Source organism: Macaca mulatta, chromosome 8, assembly GCF_049350105.2.
Source record: "Macaca mulatta isolate MMU2019108-1 chromosome 8, T2T-MMU8v2.0, whole genome shotgun sequence".
Classification (NCBI taxonomy): domain Eukaryota; kingdom Metazoa; phylum Chordata; class Mammalia; order Primates; family Cercopithecidae; genus Macaca; species Macaca mulatta.
The window spans coordinates 122593514-122614945 of record NC_133413.1 but is presented as its reverse complement, the minus strand read 5'-3'; the positions used below and the strand labels follow the sequence as shown (position 1 = coordinate 122614945).

Below are 21432 nucleotides of genomic sequence, written 5' to 3'. Positions count from 1 at the left end.
GTATTTTTTATTTCTATTTATGAGTAGCAATAATTTGGAACAAAACACAAAATTATGAAAATGTAATTTTTATTTCTATTTATGAGTAGCAGTAATTTGGAACAATCTTACACTAGGAAAAGTGTTGCTTAAGCAATTTTAGGTTTACATAATCTAATAGTGCATAGTCAATAATATATTACAATATAGGCCATGAAGCAATATGAGAAAATGTACATTATATAAAACTTAGAAATAAGATTTAAAATTATGTACTCTATTAGAACCATGAGAAATGATGATGAGGAGAAAGTATGAAAGGAAATACACAAAAATAATACTAGGACACATTTGTGAAATTATTGGTATTTTTACTTTTTATTCCAAATGTTTTCTACTGTTGTTATATTACTTTAATACTTTATAATAAAACTTGAAAGTTTTTCAGAATGTGAAGGATAAACCACATGTAAAAATAAAAATATTAAATGATGTGTTTAAGTGACTTAATTTAATTAATAGAGAAATGCAAATTTGAAGTAAGTAACATTTTTGACAGATTCTTTTAAATGATGGCAAATGATGTTACAGAGAAGGTGTGAACACAAGCAAAGTCTTACGCTATCAATGCAAGTGTGTATTGTGATAATATCTTGAGTGATTCTATGGCAATATATTTCAAACAATTTAAATTTTTAATGTTTTAGGGTTTTTTATTGATACATATTTTTACATATTGATGGGGCATGTGTGATATTTTGTTACATGCATAAATGTGTAATGATCAAATCAGAATATTTATGATATCCATCACCACAAGCATTTATTATTTCTATGTGTTGATAATATTTCAGGTCCTCACTTCTAGCTATTTTGAAATGTACAATACACTGTTGTTAATGACAGTTACGCTACTCAAAAATGATCCAGAAATTATTGTAGATATTTATCTTAAAAATAGAACTAATATACAGAGATATATATAAGTTCAAGTATATTATATCCAAAAATCATAGAAAAATAAAACCAAGCCAAACTAAATGTTTTTCAACAGGGAATTGGTTAGATAAATTATGAACTGTATGGAAAATCATACAGTTACTAAACTTTATGATAGAAAGATACCTTAATTGTAATTTTAAGTAAGAAAAATAGAATTTAAAAAGGGTAGTGAAATTAATATTTCACTGTTGTATATTCTATACCTAACACAAAGCCTAGACTATTGAAATAATTATATTCATATTAAAACATAATCATATATACATATATGCATATATAGATATCAGTTTCTATTTTTTGGTGGTGGACTTTTAAGCAATCTTTACTTTCTTCCTTATACTTTTTGTTTTATCATTTTAGAAATGACTACTTATTACTTTGATACAAGAAAAGAAATGGTACCATGATTTTTAAAATAAGAGTTCTCTCTAGCAACAAAAGAAAAGCAAACATATATACTTCCTATAAAGATGCATCACAAAAAATATTCAATTAACAAACATGTGTTATGTTTCGGCTTATTTCCTAGCCTGAATATGATTCAATGCTTTTATTATATGCTATCAGCATAATTCCTAGGAACTTGTACTAGATGAACAATCTGCTATTAACTAACTTTGTGAGATTGGGCAAGTTACTTAATCTTTCTGTGCCTCAGTTTACTATTAAGAAATGGTGGTGATGTTAACACTAACTCAGAGCATTTTTGTGACAAGTACATAATTTTGGAAAAGTTGTGGCTGTGACATATTAAGTGCTTAATGAATCTAAAAAAACAATGGTAACTCTCTTTTGTATTAGTTTATGTCTGTTGACTGCTGAAAAATGACTCGTGAGAAGAGATGGTTTGGTTGACTAGTACTAAATGTAAATGCAGGTTTATTCACAGGCAACAATAAATCCTTTTTCTCCTAAATGTCAATATTGCAGAGGCAAGGTAGTTGTTGTTTCTTTTCATTGTATCCACTGGGCTTTAAGCATTCACTCATCATAGATGACACGCTTACCTTGTTTCATTTTAAGTTAATTTTACTTGTGCTTAGTTCAAATAAAATGTCTGGCCTGGGGCGGTGGCTCACGCCTGTAATCCCAGCACTTTGGGAGTCTGAGGCAGGCGGATCACGAGGTCAGGAGATCGAGATCATCCTGGCTAACACGGTGAAACCCCGTCTCTACTAAAAATACAAAAAATTAGCCGGGCGAGGTGGCGGGCACCTGTAGTCCCAGCTACTCGGGAGGCTGAGGCAGGAGAATGGCGTGAACCCGGGAGGCGGAGGTTGCAGTGAGCCAAGATCGCACCACTGCACTCCAGCCTGGGCCACAGAGCGAGACTCTGTGTCAAAAAAAAAAAAAAAAAAAAAAAAAAAAAAAAAAAAGATCTGGATAGATGAAATTTATGTATTAGGTGTGGAGGAATTAAAGTCAAGAGAACAGAAACAACAGTATGATTTGGCCATATCTTGAAACCACCCTGATTAAAGAAATTCTTGATTTTTATTGTGTGGAAATTTGACCCTGCCTAGGTCTCTATTTCAAAATAAAAATTACATGACATTTTAAAACAAAGATGATATTATCTCAAATCCTTCTTGTATTGTGTCAAGCTGCATATGGATCATGATATATAACAAGTAAATATGACCAAAATTTTATTTTAGGCAGGCACTAATGCATTTAGAAGAAAGTAATTATGCTTAACAACGAAGTAAAAATGTCTGCTATTATCATAGGTTCTGCTTAAAATATTATCTAGAGTTTGATTTTTATGTATATATGTAAAATGAGTAAGGTTCTTGCCTACACATGCATACACACACACACGTGTGCGCACACACACACATAGCAGTTATACAAATGATAGGCAAATAGAAATATTTAAGATGCAGCAAGGAATGTAGATGGCATTTTCTGAAATTATAATCGTATTTCATATTCATAAAAGCCTTCACTTCTGTAAGGTACTAAAATGCCTTCTGATATTACAATAAAATTAAGCATTACATTTATATATTGTTGCTTTTAAGATAGATAGTTTAAAATTAACATATCAGTATTGACAAATAGGTAAACATATATATAAAAAGTTAATCATAAAAAGACATTTGTGTTTGTACCTTTTATTTATAATATATTGAAATAATGAAAACGATTACTAAATTTCATTACTTTGTTTTTACTCAGTTTGGTTTTGGTACTCTGGTCTAGAAATAAAATCTATACGTTTTAATTCAAAACAGTTATGTACTTATATAAACAAAAATATACATGGATGCTTATAATATTAAAATTATGTATCTGTCTTTTCTGAAATATCAATGTAATAAATCTCTGTTGCATCTCATCACTCATTGTTACATGTCTTCCAGTTTTACATGAGTTGCTCCTTAGGCAGAGATTCTTATAATCCTTCTCTAAAAGATTTTGTGATACCTGAAGTCAATACAGTACTCCTTGAATAATTATTTTACTCCGTAGAGTTTTTACTGAAGCTGCTAAAAAAATCTTAAGAAAATGTTATGATTTGCATCCCAGTAATTAAGCTAATAAAATTAACACACATTCATCTTGAATTTCAACTACCTAGATACTTTACTGCTTATTTTAGAGGTTTTTATTGTTTCTTTGAATAATTTGAGATAATAGTTTAGTCATTAACATTTTGGGAAGAATTTCTAATTGCATTATTTTTATATATACTCTTAAACACTTTGTTTTATAGCTGTGCAGTGTGGTAACCCAGGAACCACAGCCAATGGGAAAGTCTTCCGAATTGATGGCACAGCATTTCCCAGTTCAGTCATTTATTCCTGCATGGAGGGATACATCCTTTCTGGACCTTCAGTTAGACAGTGCACAGCCAATGGAACATGGTCTGGAACTTTGCCTAACTGTACAAGTAAGTATATTCTCAATATTTAAAAATCATTAGTTATCTGAAAGTATTTATGAGTATATAAGTATTTTTGTATGTTTTGTAATTAATAAAACCATGTAAGGTTTTAAGCATTTGGACTGCCTTTCAGATTAAAGGATTATAGTAGTTATTGTGGCTAGAGTGTACACTAATGACTTTAGGATAAGTTGGCTTATCAAGGTACTACATTAACTGGCAGTGGAAAGAGAGGTCAGAGGAAGTCAGCACTAATAAATGTAATTTAACAGAATTTTGAGAACAATGATGATTTACAGCTGTAATTAAAATTAAAAATAGAATGGATGCAATTTTATTTTGTCGATATAACACATATTAATAGCAAAATTGGTTTTCAAAAGGCATACTGATTCTTTATGGGTTCTTGCACTGATTTGTTCAATAGCTGATTTGTTCTCTTGATATGTTAAAAATAGATGGCACTTTGGCCGGGCGCGGTGGCTCACGCCTGTAATCCCAGCACTTTGGGAGGCCGAGGGGGGCGGATCACAAGGTCAGGAGATCGAGACCACGGTGAAACCCCGTCTCTACTAAAAATACAAAAAATTAGCCGGGCGCGGTGGCGGGCGCCTGTAGTCCCAGCTACTCAGGAGGCTGAGGCAGGAGAATGGCGGGAACCCGGGAGGCGGAGCTTGCAGTGAGCCGAGATCGCGCCACTGCACTCCAGCCTGGGCGACAGAGCGAGACTCTGTCTCAAAAAAAAAAAAAAAAAAAAAAAAAAAAAAAAAAAAAAAATAGATGGCACTTTGGAGATTATCCATTATAATAAAATTATTCACTTGAAGAAATTTTTGAAAAATGTGTTTAAAAGTCTTAAAATTATACACATTAATGCTTATTTGTAGAATAAGTAGTATTTAACCAACAATAATACACAACCATTGGAAATTATGGTTGTTTATTTTTATTAAGAAGAACTAGCACTTTTGGAGGCTGAGATGAGTGGATCGCTTGAGCCCAGGAGTTTGAGATCAGCCTGGGAAACATGGCAAAAACCCTGTCTCTACAAAAAAATACAAAAATTAGTCAGGTGTGGTGGTGCATGCCTGGAGTCCCTGATACTCAGGAGGCTGAGATGAGAGGATCACCTGAGCCCAGAAAGTCAAGGATGCAGTGAACTCTGAAAGTGCCACTGCACTCCAGCCTGGGTGACAGAGTGAGATCCTGTCTCAAAAGAAAAATTGTTTAGACTGTGTGTTCACAGATTCTAAGTATCATGAGAGGAGGTTACTGAAGCCTCTGCAGCAAAGGAAACTTGGGGATACTAGTGGGAGGGCCTTTTGTATTGCAATTTGGACAGAGTATATATGCTTTTGCTGACCAAATAATTACCAGAAAATTAACTGAGAAGGCAGGGCCTTGTATGGTGTGTGGTGAGATGATCTTCCTTTTCTTCTGGGCTCCTTTTGGTTTGCATTTTCTGGATGAAGGGGTCAAATGAATCTGTTGCCCTCAAAGTAATGGCATATATGCATTCCTGGAGAAAATCAGGTGTAGTTAATATCTTGCATGCAAAGTTTGTGTGCAATGTCACACAAGGGCTGTTGAGATACCCATGTATATTGTATCTCTTCAAAAGTGAAAACAAACTATGCTTGGGAAGCTGTTGAAATAAGCACTGAATAGAACGTATTCACTAAACCTATAATAGCAAAATATTTTCCAGTTATTGATAGGAACCAGCAACTTCAGTAATATTGATATGCAAGTCTTAATCAGGGGCATCAGGGTATTTAGGCTGTGGTAATCCACTTTCCCATGCCATTTATTTTTATCAGATTTAAACAGTGAACAAATTGGACTATTTAAAGTGATGGCAGTAGGAACAATAGTTGTTTCCTTCAGTAGGTGTTATTTGATGGTTCTTAATTACTGTAGACCTTGTTTTAATCTAAGTTGGGCTGTATTAACTATTATAATCAGAAGGACAGGTCTAAGCGGCTCCATTTTGCCAAGCTAATTGTAAATGCCAGATAATTAATATTAATTTATTACTAATTGGTTCAAAATGTCCATATCAGATGCTTTAGGCCAATGGGCACTCTGACCATGAGGAATTTAAGCAAAGCAATAGTTTCAATGTTTAAGGTGAGACGTACATGTTTGCCTTCTGTTTTATGTTTGGTAACTCCTCTAAAGTACAGAAGACACGTTGTACATTCAGTGTTTTCCCCTCATATAGCTGTAATTTGAGGCCTGGTATCTATTAAGGCCACAAAGATTTTTTAAGTACTACATATCAGACAGAATATGTTAATTTAAAACCCGTATTGTAGAGATGTGAAATCCAATTCATGTTCTTTTATCTTTCTGTTGAATAACTATTTTAGAAAATTTTGTATTTTCAATGAGTCCAGTTGTGGATCTTTATGTCAATTTTTGTTTCTTCTCCCTGTATCCTCGTGTTTATTGTTGTTGTTGTTGTTGGGGGGGTGGAGTTATAAGATACACTTCAGGAAGAAGGACCATCTTCTCTACTCTGTCCATATTTACAAGTATCTTCCTCCAGAGAGTTCCAAATCACTATTTTAAATGTTGGGGGTCTCCCACAGGGCAGTTGTTACTTTATTGGGTGTAGGGACTCCAGGCTTAAGTCAGGTTTGAATTAAGCCCACAGCTGTGCTATGGGATGACATGGGTGTTCTTCATCTATAACTCTGAGAACCAGAATCTTTTTGATGACAGACACATAGACAGTAGCAACAACAACAAAGGTATTACAAGGTTCCTACTGAGCCATCTGTCTTTAGATGTGAAGCAAAGAGAGAGGTTTCAGTAGAAATTAAAACAGCCTAAACTTCTATAATTAAAGAATCTAGCATAGTGATAGTGTTTATATGTGGTGATCAAATTAAATTAGAACCAGTGCCTCAGATTCCTTCTCATTAATTTGCAATGAAAGTAAATTTAAATATATGATTGGTAGAATCATATTATTTTGGGGATTGTCCTAGACTCACATTGCCTAGATCAAGAAACTCAGGCATTAAAGCATTTAAAGCATTTCGTAACTACTGGCAGAGCTCAACACTAAACAATAATTTCATCCATATTTCACATATATAGATGAAATTTTCCATTCATGTTAATTATTCTCTATACCCACTAGAAGGCTAATTTCAAGTGTAAATATGTTTTTCATAAATTTTGATTTGTTATAATTGCCTTTGTAGACACAATTTTTATGGTTGCTATATGCCAGGACTTTATAAATTTTATGGTTACTATATGCCAGTTACTATATGAATTTGAAATAAATTATATGAGGTATCCCAGTTACTATATGAATTTGAATTAAATTAATGAGGTATGCAAAAACTTTAAAGTAGCTGAACTTTTCAAACCAACATCTTAATAGCAATTTTTAGAAAACCTGAATGTCTTAGTCTATTTGTGCTGCTATAATAAAATTCCTGAGAGGGGTTAAATATTAAAGAACAAACATTTATTTCTTAAAATTCTGGAGGCTGAGAAGTCCAAGATCAAGGTGCCAGCAGATCCTGTGTCTGGTGAGGGCTACTTGTTGCTTCTAAGATGGCACCTTGTTGCCATGTCCTCACATGATAAAAGGGGTGCATGTTATGCCCTGACTGGCAGAAGGTAAAAGAGCACAAAGGGGCCTAGCTATTAATAACGCCCTCCCACACTTTCAGAAGGCACTAACCTTATTCGTGAGGAGAGGGCCCTCATGACTTAATAACTTCCTAAAGTCCCTACCTTTTAATACTATTGAATTGGGGGTTAAATTAGCACATGAATTTTGAGGACACATTAAAACCATAGCACTAAAGAAGCAAAGCCTTTATTCCTTTTATGCTAATTGTTTTATTTCTTCTCATAAATAATAATATCTGTTATTGAGTGCTTACCATTTGTTCATATTTGTGCTGATTTACATAATTATCTGCATTATTACAACAAATCTATGAGATATATACTATTACCTTTTTATTTCACATTCAAATAAATGGTTCCTTAGAGAGGAAACAACTTTCTTTTCCATGGGAACACAGCTAGTAACTGTAGAATCTAAGATTTAAACCCAAGTCTGTTTCACTCAAGAATCCATGTTCTTGAGTATACTTTTATCTCTTCTTCTGTATTTTTCTCCATTTAGTTTTCTTACTTTATTCTCTGTCTTTACTACAATGGTCAAATGTATATGACATACTGTAATAAATAGAACATTGGTAATAAGGCATATGAAAATGTCTCATTAATTTATGACCAATTTCTCTAAAAAATTTCTAATTTCTGTTTTCTCTGCATTTACCAATTTGGATTTTGCAAAATTACATCATTTCTTTTTTTTTTTTTTTTTTTTTTTTTGAGACGGAGTCTTGCTCTGTCACCCAGGCTGGAGTGCAGTGGCCGGATCTCAGCTCACTGCAAGCTCCTCCTCTCGGGTTCATGCCATTCTCCTGCCTCAGCCTCCCGAGTAGCTGGGACTACAGGCACCCGCCACTTTGCCCGGCTAGTTTTTTGTATTTTTTAGTAGAGACGGTGTTTCACCATATTAGCCAGGATGGTCTCGATCTCCTGACCTCATGATCCGCCCGTCTCGGCCTCCCAAAGTGCTGGGATTACAGGCTTGAGCCACCGCGCCCGGCCCATCATTTCTTAATGAAACGATCATTTATAAAATTTGTTTTTGTTAAACAATACTTCCAGTTTAACATTACAGTTTCTTCTTTATTATCAATGATATTTTTGTCAGATATACAAAGCAAATGTAATGTAAGTCAATAAACAAGTCTGCAGATCTCACAAGAGATGAGATATTTTAATGTGATGAGTCAAAGCAAGTGAGCAAGAGTGCTCGTTGAATCTCATACATAATCACTGACAAAGAGGATCTACTAGCTTTATGACAATATCGGTTCAAAGAGAGAAAATCAGCAAGACTGATTATATGATAAATGTTTCAATGTAGGGTGATTTGAGCATGAAAGAATAAATAGAGGCCCTTGAGAAAATTAATAATGCCTTTAAAATATAGTTAAACTATGTGGTGAAAACAAAATATAAAGACTTCAATTTTATTTGGATTTCTTTTTACTTTTTGATCATAAGATTTTGGTCACTTTAATAGGTTTTTGATTGTTTTTACCTTGGCTAGTTATCCTTGGGCAATTAGTTCCTCCTGAGTAATGAAAAATCAGAGGAATAATCCAATTTTTAGCTTTTCAAAAATCTTTAACTTATATTAGAGCAATTGCTTTTCTAAAATACCTTTAAAAATAAAGTAGAAAGATAATTGTTAGTATATAATGGAATTGGATTTTTTATAGATTCAGTTAATAAAAAATAATTTAAACAAAACTTACTATCATTGGTCACTTTGCCAGGAACTGAGAAGACAGAGTTCAGTCGGTAAGGTATCTGTTCCGTAAATATTTCACAGACTAGTGAGGTAACGTTGGCATTCCAAGCATTTTTGACCTTTGAGAATTTCCCACTGGAGTTATTTGCAACTGTACCTTTTCATTTGCTTGACTGTCCAGCAGTAACACACACACACACACACACACACACACACACACACACACACACACCCCTCTGTTTTTTAGAAATTCGAGTTCACTTAAATGTGGTAATGTGTCAGCTGTGATTTTCCTTGTTCATTTCAATGATTTTATAAACATTTTTGGAATATATATGATTTAATAATAATGATAAAGTCTCCAATCCCCTATGCTTGGCCATAGTAGAGATGTTGTTGTTAAAAGCATAAACTTTTACTCATCTAAATTCTACCTGCTGTTATTCAACTGGCTTCAGACTATACGTGAGTTGGGAAACTGCAAGTCTAATTAATCTATCTCTAAAAGTATGCCTCACAAGCAAAATCTTTTCCCTTTTCTCAACACTCGTTGTTTGTAATTCCAGACATGCCCTCATTAAGCCCACTACCAGTGGTGGAAGGAGAAGTTTCCTCAGAATAACTAGTTGCCTCCTGGGTGGGTAAAATACTGTATCTTGAAATCAAGATCATGCATTCAAATGTTATGCACACTTTGACAGAGGAATTATAAATGTGAAGAAACATGCACAGAACTAAACTAAACTAGAAGGAAAACATATATGCCATAATACCAGATAGCTCAAATCAATACCTTAATTAAAAATGTAGTGAAGTTATTTTCTATGATGTTCAGACACAGAAGATATAGTAAGTACATGTAATTACTCTTTCAAAAATACATTTTTTTTGTCAGTACAAAATGCTTTGGGATATTAATTATAAGAGGATCCTTAACTTTCAATGTCTAACAGGCAGTACCACCTCTGTTACCTAAAGCCCATCATATACAGAGTGCATATGGTGTTTTGGGAAAGAGACACAAACAGTGCTGGGGCAGGGCTTGCCAAGTAGAGTAAGAATTAGCTTTCTGGTCTAAAAAGACATGCTCTTATTCATTTTCTTGGATGATATTTTTAGAAACTGACTGGACTTCTGCTTCCAAAATTACCGATGCCCAGCACCCTGCATCTGGGAAGTCTTGTTCCTTTGGGCTAAAGACACCATATTTAATCAGGTCCAGGTGATAAATGAATCTAAGTCTTCTTTTTCCAAATAACCACTATAGAAATGCCCCTGAGTGAATTTTTGTCACAAATCTGAAAATTCTCAAAGATGTTTTTCCAATAGAGGACAGGTCAGGAAGATGGGGTTAGTCTTACACAAGAGAGGGCTGGGGATATTCCAGCATAAAACTGAGTGAAGTGAAGATAAAAAATAATCCAAATCTCTTCAAGGAGTGTGAGCTATTCCTCAGTGCAGCGGTTCTCAACTGGAGAGGATTTTGCTTCCCAGGGAACATTCGGAAATGTTTGAAGATACTTTTTGATGGTCACAGTGCAGGGGGAGGGGGTGCTTTTGTATCTAGCAGGTAGATGCCAGAGATATATCGCAGAACATTCTACAATGCACAGAGCAGCCCCTCACAACCAAGAATTATTTGACTGAAATTGTCAATAGGTTCAAGCTTAAGGTAGAGAAACCCCACCTTTTGAGATCCAAAGAAGAAACCAACTTTTGAATATGGAGATTATGTAAAATCAAAAGCATTATGAGAGGAATGGTTTAGCCATCTTTCTGGAACTTCATTTTGCTACAGTAGAACACTGTTCTGGTCTTGAAGCTAGAAATCTGGCAGAGCACATACATGTGTAATGATGCTCAAGCAAGCATGTTCATTGCTCCATTGTCTGTAATAGAAAAACAATGGAATAACTCAAACTCCAGTCCATAGGGATTTGGTTGCATAAATTATATTGCATGGGATTAATATGCCATTAAAACAGTATGCTTGTCTATGTATATTAATAGTTACATGCAAAAGTATGCATTAGATATTGAATGAAAAACTGAATTCTGTGAAAAAAGTAATGTGATTTCATTTGATTTTAAAATGCACATTTATAATGCTTGTATAGGAAGTTAAAAGAGAAAGTACTTTTAAAGCGGCATAGATTAACTAGAATTACCACAATTATGTTTTATTTGTAGCATAGAGGTTATTTACTTGGATTTATCATAAATGATGCCAGATGGGCATCAATTACATATAGGCCAAAGACAAACCTCCCACAAAACAAATTCAGACCTTTCAAATAATTTATGTGTTTTTGAGAATTTGAGCTGACAACTTAACGATTCCTTTACATACTCGTTCATTTATTTATCCTTCAAACAGATATTTAATCTCTTATGATGAATCACACACTAGATGAGACTCTTAAGAAAACAGCATACAAGAGTCAAAATATCTGCCTTTATGGAGTTTATTGGCGTGTTTGTGTGAGAGAGATGTGTGTTTAGGAAGGTCGATGATCTTCTTATCATGCAATGGTATCTCTGAATTTGTTGTCATGCGACGATATCTCTGAATTTTAGGGTGAAGGCCTAAAGAGTTACTATTCTAAGGTTTTTTCCTGAAAAAACCAAAAGCCTTTTTTTGGTTGTTGCTGAAAACAAGCTGGTAGTGAATGAATTGACTTGCAGAGCAGGTGCTGTTTACAAAGACTGTTGCTCTTGGAAACTGCCCCTTTGACTAGCCTTTGCTTCAATAGAAAGTCACCAAACAAACCCTTCTAAAGCTTTTGTTGTCAGGCATTTCATTCATGGTGCTGCCATGATGTGCAGAACTCTTTCTTCGTGCATCTGTAAAATAAACGGTCTGTCCTCTCTTTTGGTGGCTGCATCTCAGCTCATGCGCCCTATGACCAGGCTGGCTGTTTCTCCTTGCCAAGATTCTAATGCAATCTGGAAAGCACTGCCCAGAAAACAACAACACTTTATAGGTGCTCTCTTTAATTTCCTCTTCCTAATTAAAAATCTTGGTTATAAATATAAAATAATATAATATATTGAAGGCTTATACTTATTTTTACATTGTTGTAAATTTTTAAACTGTAAAAAGAGATAATATATTGTTAGTAAATGAGTAGGATTATTTTATTTTCTGTCCAACTCAGTTGTATCATTAAAAATAAAATCTTTTTACTCCCCAGTAATCATAGCAAAGAAAGCAGTCCTGAATATAAAACTCTATTATGATTGAGTTTGATTATATTGTTTCTCTATTTGATGAAAGAAACACTCAAAGAGTTTAATTTCATCAGACTATCTTAAGGGCTCCAAAAGTTATGAAGTTGAATGCTCTGAACGATGTTCTTTAATTTAAATGCCATTTTCATAATCTTAAAACTTCTCAGAATCAACAGAATAGAATATAAAAGGAATCTTGACATTAATAACTCTTAATGGTAACATAATAAATACTATGTAACTAAGGCGTTATTAAGGTTTTCCATGCCTTAATTCATTCTTAGTCTTTAATCCTGGATCTCCAAAATATTGGGAAAAGTGAATTTTAAAAAGAGAGAAAAAGGAGTAGACAGAGAGAGAGAGAGAGAGAGAGTGAGAGAGAGAGAGAGAGAGAGAGAGAGAGAGAGAGAGAGAGAGAAATAACCCAGATTTACCTGGAGAAATTACCCTTTTATGAACCAAAAGATTTAGCAGACTAAAAGGCATGTAAGTATACTACAGTTTTTTATCTCCAGAAAATAAAGTGTAACTTGTACTTCGTGTTTTCTTAGCTGCCAGAAAGTTTTTAGCCAATTTGCTGCCCAAATTATGCTTAAATCCTGTGCCTCAAAACAGTTAGCACTTGTGTGACATATATAATCTTTGTTATGTTTGAATCTTATGTTTGTATTTAAACAAAACACATTTTTAATAAAATGGTTATTTGTGTTTCTAAACTGTCTCAAGTCTTTCTGAAACATTTTGGGTGGCATTATAAAGAAATGATAATATTATATATGTACTCACACTCACGGGCATGAGACCAGCGCGATTCATAGAACCTCATGCTCAGAAGAGTCTTCTGCTTATAGTTTAATGCTCTGTGATAACCATCTCAAAATTCTTAATAATTTTATCTTCAAATCAACGTTTTGTAATTGAAGTCCACTGGAACAGTGGAGCATATGCTGAGGGCTTGGAGCTTCTGTTCATGTGCAGTCTGCCTTGTTGCCTTCTTTCTTGTGTCCTTGGGATGGGTCTAGACCTTTTACTTCCAACAACCTGGTGCCCCTGGCCCTGCATGGCCTCCCCATTTCCATCCCTGCTCTGGAAAATGTGACACCCCCACCCAGCTCATCCATTGTATCACCAGTAAAGAGAAGTTCACATTGCACTGTTGTCCTACCTCCTTTTAGGGATTGAATGCAAACGTGGGATGGTCAGAGTTGGATATATTAATGGAGTCTTGGGGCAGAACAGAGCAGTGACAGTCCCTATTTGGGCCTGGAAGCACCATCACGTATTGGTCAAGGACTTGGATGGCATGGTCCCTCATACATCTGCATTTCTTATAACAAGCACATTCCAGAGTGAAGGTTGCGATTTCCTGGGGGTTGTCTTTCTGAGTGACACTGCAGAAAATATGCTCTCCATCCATCATGCCTGATAAATTAGATATTTCAGTAGCCATATATAGGAATATGGATTTCATGTATTATGTTAGAAATCTGATTCTGCAGATTATTTTCTGTGTGGTCTTATAGTGAAGGTTAGAAGAGGTTACTGCATCAAATTCACTACAACATAATGACATATTAACCTAGCCTTTTCAGGGGCTAAATGACAGTTTCTGAACCATATGTGTAGAATCTGTAATAAGCATACCTGATCATAATCAGGAGTTGCCAGTATGTGGTTTAAATATGCTGATGTTTTACGATTTAAAATGAGCATGATAACTAATTTTCCTGCTTATATATTAAGTATGCCATATGCTTACTACTCCTTTCCATTAAATACATGCCACATTAACCATCTGCTCTTCTAATCCAATACTGACAGTAATCAGTTGTGGAGACCCAGGTATACCAGCCAATGGACTGAGATATGGAGATGATTATGTGGTTGGACAAAATGTTTCTTACATGTGCCAGCCAGGCTACACGATGGAATTGAATGGCTCCAGAATCAGGACTTGTACAATTAATGGCACATGGAGTGGCATAATGCCAACTTGCAGAGGTATGATAATGATTTCTTCAACATTTAAAAATGGTAACCAGTACATATTTTCCTATTTTTATATACAAATTTAAAGTATACTTAATTTTTTTTAGTTCAAGGTTGCATTTATTTTTCTAGTACTAAAAATGACTGTTTTTTAAAAACGTTATTTTAATATATAGAATTTAAAATATTTTGACTAAAACATTATATCTTATTTGAGTAATGACAATAAGCTTTAATGACCAAAAGAAGTAAAATATTATGTCCATATTCACCACTGTTATTTATATTAATTGATGAATATTTTCAAAAGAATATAACCTTGATGAATTGTAACTGTAATTTGCTGATCCACTTGGGTCAAGTTATTCAAGGATGGGGAAAAATACTTTCCATAATTCGAGAACAGCCAGCCTGAATTATAGAACGGTACTTTTTCTTAAATAATGGGAAAACTTGTTTTTTCATATAATACAATCTAGAATTAATCTGTTAGTCAATACAAGCATAAATTTGCTACGTTATGCTGCTTGTTTTTCCACTGGAAATATTTTTATAAATATTTTGGCCAATTTTTATGATTACTTATAGAATACTGTACATGCAATGTCAGACAACTTATTGTTTTATGATAATTAGATTTTTAATAATTAAGATTTTTCATTTAGATTTCTATTTAAATGTTTGTGAATTAATAGTTTAATATCTTACTGACCTATAATCTAACATAATTAATAATTTCAATGTGTTTGTCTTTCCTCATTGATTATTAAGTTTCTGTATCAGATTACCATAAATACACAGTATATGAAAATATATGAACAGACATTTTATATTTTAGATGTTATTCTATACACTTATTAATTCATACTGATATGAATTAGATATTACTCAACTGTAAAAAGTTATTCATATATGTTTTTAGTCCTCATAATACAGTCATTCCTAATATTTAGATTTTGAAGTTGATACCCTTCCTTATCCTTGCATCTCTATCTTATCCAACCTGTCTTTGCTTAAAGATAACTTAAAACGATTTAAACAAAATACATTTTTAAAAAAAATTAAAAATGTGTTTATAATCCCTATAATAATAAGTTGTAACATATGAATCTAAGTGATTAAGGGAAGTAACTTGGAATATTATAATAAGATATACGACCTGCATTTTCAAAAATGTCACAGAACTACTTCAAATTCCATGGTTAAGATGATGATACTATATATAGCCAAATAACCCAAGTCTTGTCTGTCTAAAGGTCATTGGAAAATAATTTTATATAAAACCAATAATTTATCACTTACAGTATACTAGATTGAAGGTCAGTCTCTGTTTGCCTTCTCTGAGATGTCAAACAGCTTGCTATTTTGTAAGAATCTCCGACAACCGATAGCCATTATGTTGCCCAGAAAAAGTTACATCCTACAGGGATTAATTCCAGGGATGTCTCAGGAATACTACTGGGAGAATAAAACATGTCACAACGTATTGTCCTCACAAAGGTTAAATTAGCACATATGCTTCTTCTAATGATATTTATTTATATCTTTAACACTCAGGATATTACAACAGCTGTGTCTAATTACTTTTAATGTAATTGCAGCTGTTACGTGCCCAACTCCTCCCCAGATCTCTAATGGAAGGCTGGAAGGAACAAATTTTGACTGGGGCTTTAGTATTAGCTACATCTGTTCTCCAGGCTATGAGCTCTCCTTCCCTGCTGTTTTGACCTGTGTAGGGAACGGTACCTGGAGTGGTGAAGTACCGCAGTGCTTACGTAAGTACGATTTCAAGTGACAACTGTTACTTAAATTTTTCAAATTTTTCTAGCGCAAATATGAGATTGTTAAGCTTCCTTCAATGCCTAATCAGGGTTCAAAGAAAAATCACTATTTACTACCAACGTAGCTACTTTTCATGTAATTAAACCATTGTTTCTCCTTCTCTGATTCAAAATTTTACACTAAAAGGTTTTGTTTATAGACTTCTCTTATTTTTCAAAATTATTTCTCAAATTAGAGACAGCCTAAAATTTATTCTACTGCTTGAAAATTATTTTTATTTACGTCCTTTTTGTCTTAGCCGAATACCCTGAAATTTGTTCCCAAATCTTTTTTGGCAATAAATCCATGTCACTTCTACATATTTGTTCAAATAAAGTTCTTATGATGGCATTTGTCTGATAATGATTGGGATTATACATCTAAAATTACCAGGGTAAACATAGAGATAAAAGGGGTTTTGTTTGTTTGTTTGCCTTTTTCTTTTTTTTTTTTAACAGAGGTTGCTGTATACTATATACCTAGCAAGTGTTACTTCAAGATTAATTTGGAAGAATACAAAACAAAACAAACTCCTCTTGCAGTTTTACATAAATGATTGTAGAACATTATCTGGACAGTATAGTCATTCACAGAGTTGTCTAGTATTATCCTGTTCCTGGTCCTTTTTTCCTTCCCAGCACAGGATAGAGGAAGATTCTACCTGTCTCATGGCTTTGACATTATGCAGAGCTAACCGTCTAAGTTGCTTAGGACCCTCCAGGGTTTTCTCACCTCATTCAAATTGGAAACTAAATCCCCTATATGCTCATAGGACTTTTTTCTTGTATTCCTTTGATTTCATCATATCTTACTACTCACCCCCTCATCCACTCTGCTCCAGAAACCCAGGCCTTCTTACTTTTCTTTGAGCCCTCAGCTATGCTTTTACAAGAGGGCTTTTATGTTCACTATTCACTTTACCTGAAAATTTCCTTTTATTCCTTCAGCTTTTTACTAAAAATTTCTCTTTTCAGTATTGCCTTCTCTGGTGCCCTTATGTGAATTTCATCACTGACATATAACACTTCCCTTCCAGGCTTTATTTATCCTCCTTAACACTCCCCTTTCACTTCTTATTTTTTCTTAAGACATACTATACATTTTATTTACCTTGTTTATTTGAACTATGTCCTCTACTCAAATTTATACTCCCTGAAAGCAGAGAATTTTTTTGTTGTTGTTGTTTTATTCGCTGCTGTGGCCCTGGAATATAGCATAGTCCTTGGCAGATATAAAAACTATATTGCTATAGTAATTAAAACAGTATGGTATTGATGTGGGTATAGAAAGTAAAACAATGTTATAGAGTAGAGAACACAGAACCATTTATACATATGTGATATAGAACAAGTCAGTAGGGAAAGAATAGACATTTTAATTAATTCTGTAAGGCAATTAGTTCACACACATACACACACCCACAACAAATCAGTGCCAGATTTATCAGAGATTTAAATACAAAAGTTTTAAACATTTAGAATCTGTCTAAATGACCTCAGGTTTAGAAGGAATTTCTTAAGCAAGATGCAAATGGTATAACCCACAAATGAAAAAGTGAAAAAAATCAGGTATGTTAAAATATGAAAATTTCTCATTATCAGAGACCAATCACAGACTTGTACAATGTAATCAATATGTGTGAAAACTATGACAATATTTAGAATGTATATCAAGGCAATACAACAAAAATGGTCAAAATACCTGGACAGCTATTTCCTCTCAGGAGACTGAAAAAAATATTACACAATATCAAATATTAGTGAGGATATGGAACAATTCATAAACCTCTATAGACTCATGATGGGTGTGTAAATTGACACAGCCATTTGCAAAACTAGTTGCTATTATTTAGTAAAGTTAAAGACTTGCAGAGTCTATTGCCAAGAAATTTTGTTTTTAAATGTATGCCCTACTGGAATGTTCATACATGTGCATGAGGAGATATGTTCAAGAATATTGTTATCAGCATTCTTTTTAGCAATAAAATAAAAATAATAGTGCCTATATATACATATACACACATACATATATGCCATACACACAAATACACACATGCACACACATGAATGTAAATTACCAATAAATGTATATAAATGAGAAACCTAGAATTCAGGATGAGAGAAACTATGCTATCCTGGGCCTAAGAAAAGGGATGCTTTCTGTGTGGTGCCTACAAAGATTTTTTTCTTTTTTTTATACTTTAAGTTCTGGGTTACATGTGCAGAACGTGCAGTTTTGTTACCTAGGTATACATGTGCCATGGCGGTTTGCTGCACCCATCAACCCATCACATACATTAGGTATTTCTCCTAATGCTGTGCCTTCCCAGACCCTGAACCTCCAACAGGCCCCGGTGTGTGATGTTTACTTCCCTGGGTCTATGTGTTCTCATTCTTCAACTCCCACTTATGAATGAGAACATGCATTGTTTGGTTTTGTGTTCTTGTGTTAATTTGCTGAGAATGATGGTTTCCAACTTGATCCATGTCCCTGCAAAGGACATGAATGCATCCTTTTTTATGACTGCATAGTATTCCATGGTGTATATTTGCCACATTTTCTTTATCCAGTCTATCACTGATAGACATCTGGGTTGGTTCCAAGTCTTTGCTGTTGTAAATAGTGCCATAATAAACATACGTGTGCCTGTGTCTTTATAGTAGAATGCTTTATAATGTTTGGCTATATACCCAGTAATGGGATTGCTAAGTCAAGTCTTTTTTTTGAGACGGAGTCTCACTCTGTACCCCAGGCTGGAGTACAGTGGCACAATCTTGGCTCACTTCAAGCTCTGCCTCCTAGGTTCAGGCCATTCTCCTGACTCAGCCTGCCAAGTAGCTGGGATTACAGGCACCCACCACCATGCCAGGCTAAAATTTTTTTATTTTTAGTAGAGATAGGGTTTCACTGTGTTAGCCAGGATGGTCTCAATCTCCTGACCTTGTGATCTGCCCACCTTGTCCTTCCAAAGTGCTGGGATTACAGGTGTGAGCCATCGCACCCAGCCGTCAAATGGTATTTCTAGTTCTAGATGCTTGAGGAATCACCACACTGTCTTCCACAGTGGTTGAACGAATTTACATTCCCACCAACAGTGCAAAAGCATTCCTGTTTCTCCACATCCTCTCCAGCATCTGTCGTTTCCTGACTTTTTAATGATCGCCATTCTAACTGGTGTGAGATGATATCTCATTGTGGTTTTGATTTGCATTTCTCTAATGACCAGTGATAATGAGCTTTTTTCTGTATGTTTGTTGGCTGCATAAATGTCTTATTTTGAAAAGTAGCTGTTCATATCCTTTGTTTACTTTTTTAAGGGTTTTTTTTTTTTTTTTCTTGTTAATTTGTTTAAGTTCTTTGTCGATTCTGGATATTAACCCTTTGTCATACGAATAGATTGCAAACATTTTCTCCCATTCTCTACATTGTCTGTTCACTCTGATGACAGTTTCTTTTGTTGTTCAGAAGCTCTGTAGTTTAATTAGATTCCATTTGTCAAATTTGGCTTTTGTTTCCATTGCTTTTGGTGTTTTAGACATGAAGTCTTTGCACCATGCCTCTGTCCTGAATCATATTGCCTAGGTTTTCTTGTAGGATTTTTATGGTTTTAGGTCTTACATTTAAGTCTTTAATATATCTCAAATTAATTTTTGTATAAGGCTTAAGGAAGGGGTCCAGTTTCAGTTTCCTGCATATGGCTCACCAGTTTTCCCTACACCATTTGTTAAATAGGGAATCCTTTCCCTACTGCTTGTTTTTGTCAGTTTTGTCAAAGATAAGATGGTTGTAGATGTGTGGTGTTATTTCTGAGGCCTCTGTTCTGTGGCATTGGTCTATATATCTGTTTTGGTACCAGTACCATGCTGTTTTGGTTACTGTAGCCTTGTAGTATAGTTTGAAGTGAGGTAACGTGATGCCTCCAGCTTTGTTCTTTTTGCTTTGGATTCTCTTGACTATGCAGGCTCTTTTTAAATTTCGTATGAAGTTTAAACTAGTTTTTCCAATTCTGTGAAGAAAGTCAGTGGTAGCTTGATGGGGATAGCATTGAATCTATAAATTACACTGGGCAGTATGGCCATTTTTACAATATCGATTCTTCTTATCCCTGAGCATGAAATGTTTTTCCATTTATTTGTGTCCTCTGTGATTTCCTTAAGCAGTGGTTTTCAGTTCTCCTTGAAGAGGTCCTTCACATCCCTTGTAAGTTCTATTCTTAGGTATTTTATTCTCTTTGTAGCAACTGTGAATGGGAGGTCACTCATTATTTCACTCTCTGTCTGTCATTGGTGTATAGGAATGCTTGTGATTCTTACACATTGATTTTGTATCCTGAGACTTTGCTGAAGTTGCTTATCAGCTTAAGGAAATTTTGGGCTGAGATGGTGGGGTTTTATAAATATACAATCATGTCATCTGCAAATGGAGACAATTTGACTTCCTGTCTTCCTATTTGAATACCCTTATTTATTTCTCTAGCCTGATTGCCCTGGACAGAACTTCCAATACTGTGTTGAATAGGAGTGGCGAGAGAGGGCATCCTTGTCTTGTGCCGGTTTTCAAAGGGAATGCTTCCAGTTTTTGCCCATTCAGTATGATATTGGCTGTGGGCTTGTCATAAATAGTTGTTAATGATTACTTTTCATTTTAATTGTTTTAAAAAAGGAATTTAAAAAAGTAACTGTTTTAAAAAAGACTCCTAGTAGTCTCTTAAATGCTACTAAAAGGAGGTTTAAAAATCCAAGTTTATTCTATAGTCTTGAATTTCAGGAAAGGTTTTATTTGGACCTTAAGGCCAAGATTATGGTAGTCTATAATTAAGGTATACATGTGTTCTAGATGGCTCGGGCATGCCAAGTTTATTCTCATTGTCGTGGCCGATCTCTTGTACGTTTAGAATTCCCTTTCACTCTCAAAAGTTTCTCGATTTGGATGATGCATTTTATGGGCACCCAACCTATAATCCTCTTAAGGCAACATTTATACTTAAAAGCATTTGGTTGTTGCCATTTGTTTTCTTCAGAGGGACACAAGCTTTCAGGTGCTTAATCTGAACATTTGAAAATCGAGTACATTTGAAAATGGTTAAATTTATAACTTATATGTTATGTATTATTTTTGCCACAATAAAAACCTTGAAAGCATTTGATAAAGGTGC

The 21432-nt window shown here is 34.3% G+C and overlaps 1 protein-coding gene across 1 annotated transcript in view; it reads left to right on the top strand.

The window, feature by feature from the left end:
- Positions 1–21432, top strand: part of CSMD3 (CUB and Sushi multiple domains 3) — a 1224761-nt gene that overhangs the window by 1168492 nt on the left and 34837 nt on the right. Inside the window, exons 59-61 of the mRNA XM_015145899.3 lie at positions 3701–3877; positions 14289–14468; positions 16058–16231. Coding sequence (XP_015001385.2) covers positions 3701–3877; positions 14289–14468; positions 16058–16231 — 531 coding nt within the window. The remainder of the gene's footprint in view (positions 1–3700; positions 3878–14288; positions 14469–16057; positions 16232–21432) is intronic.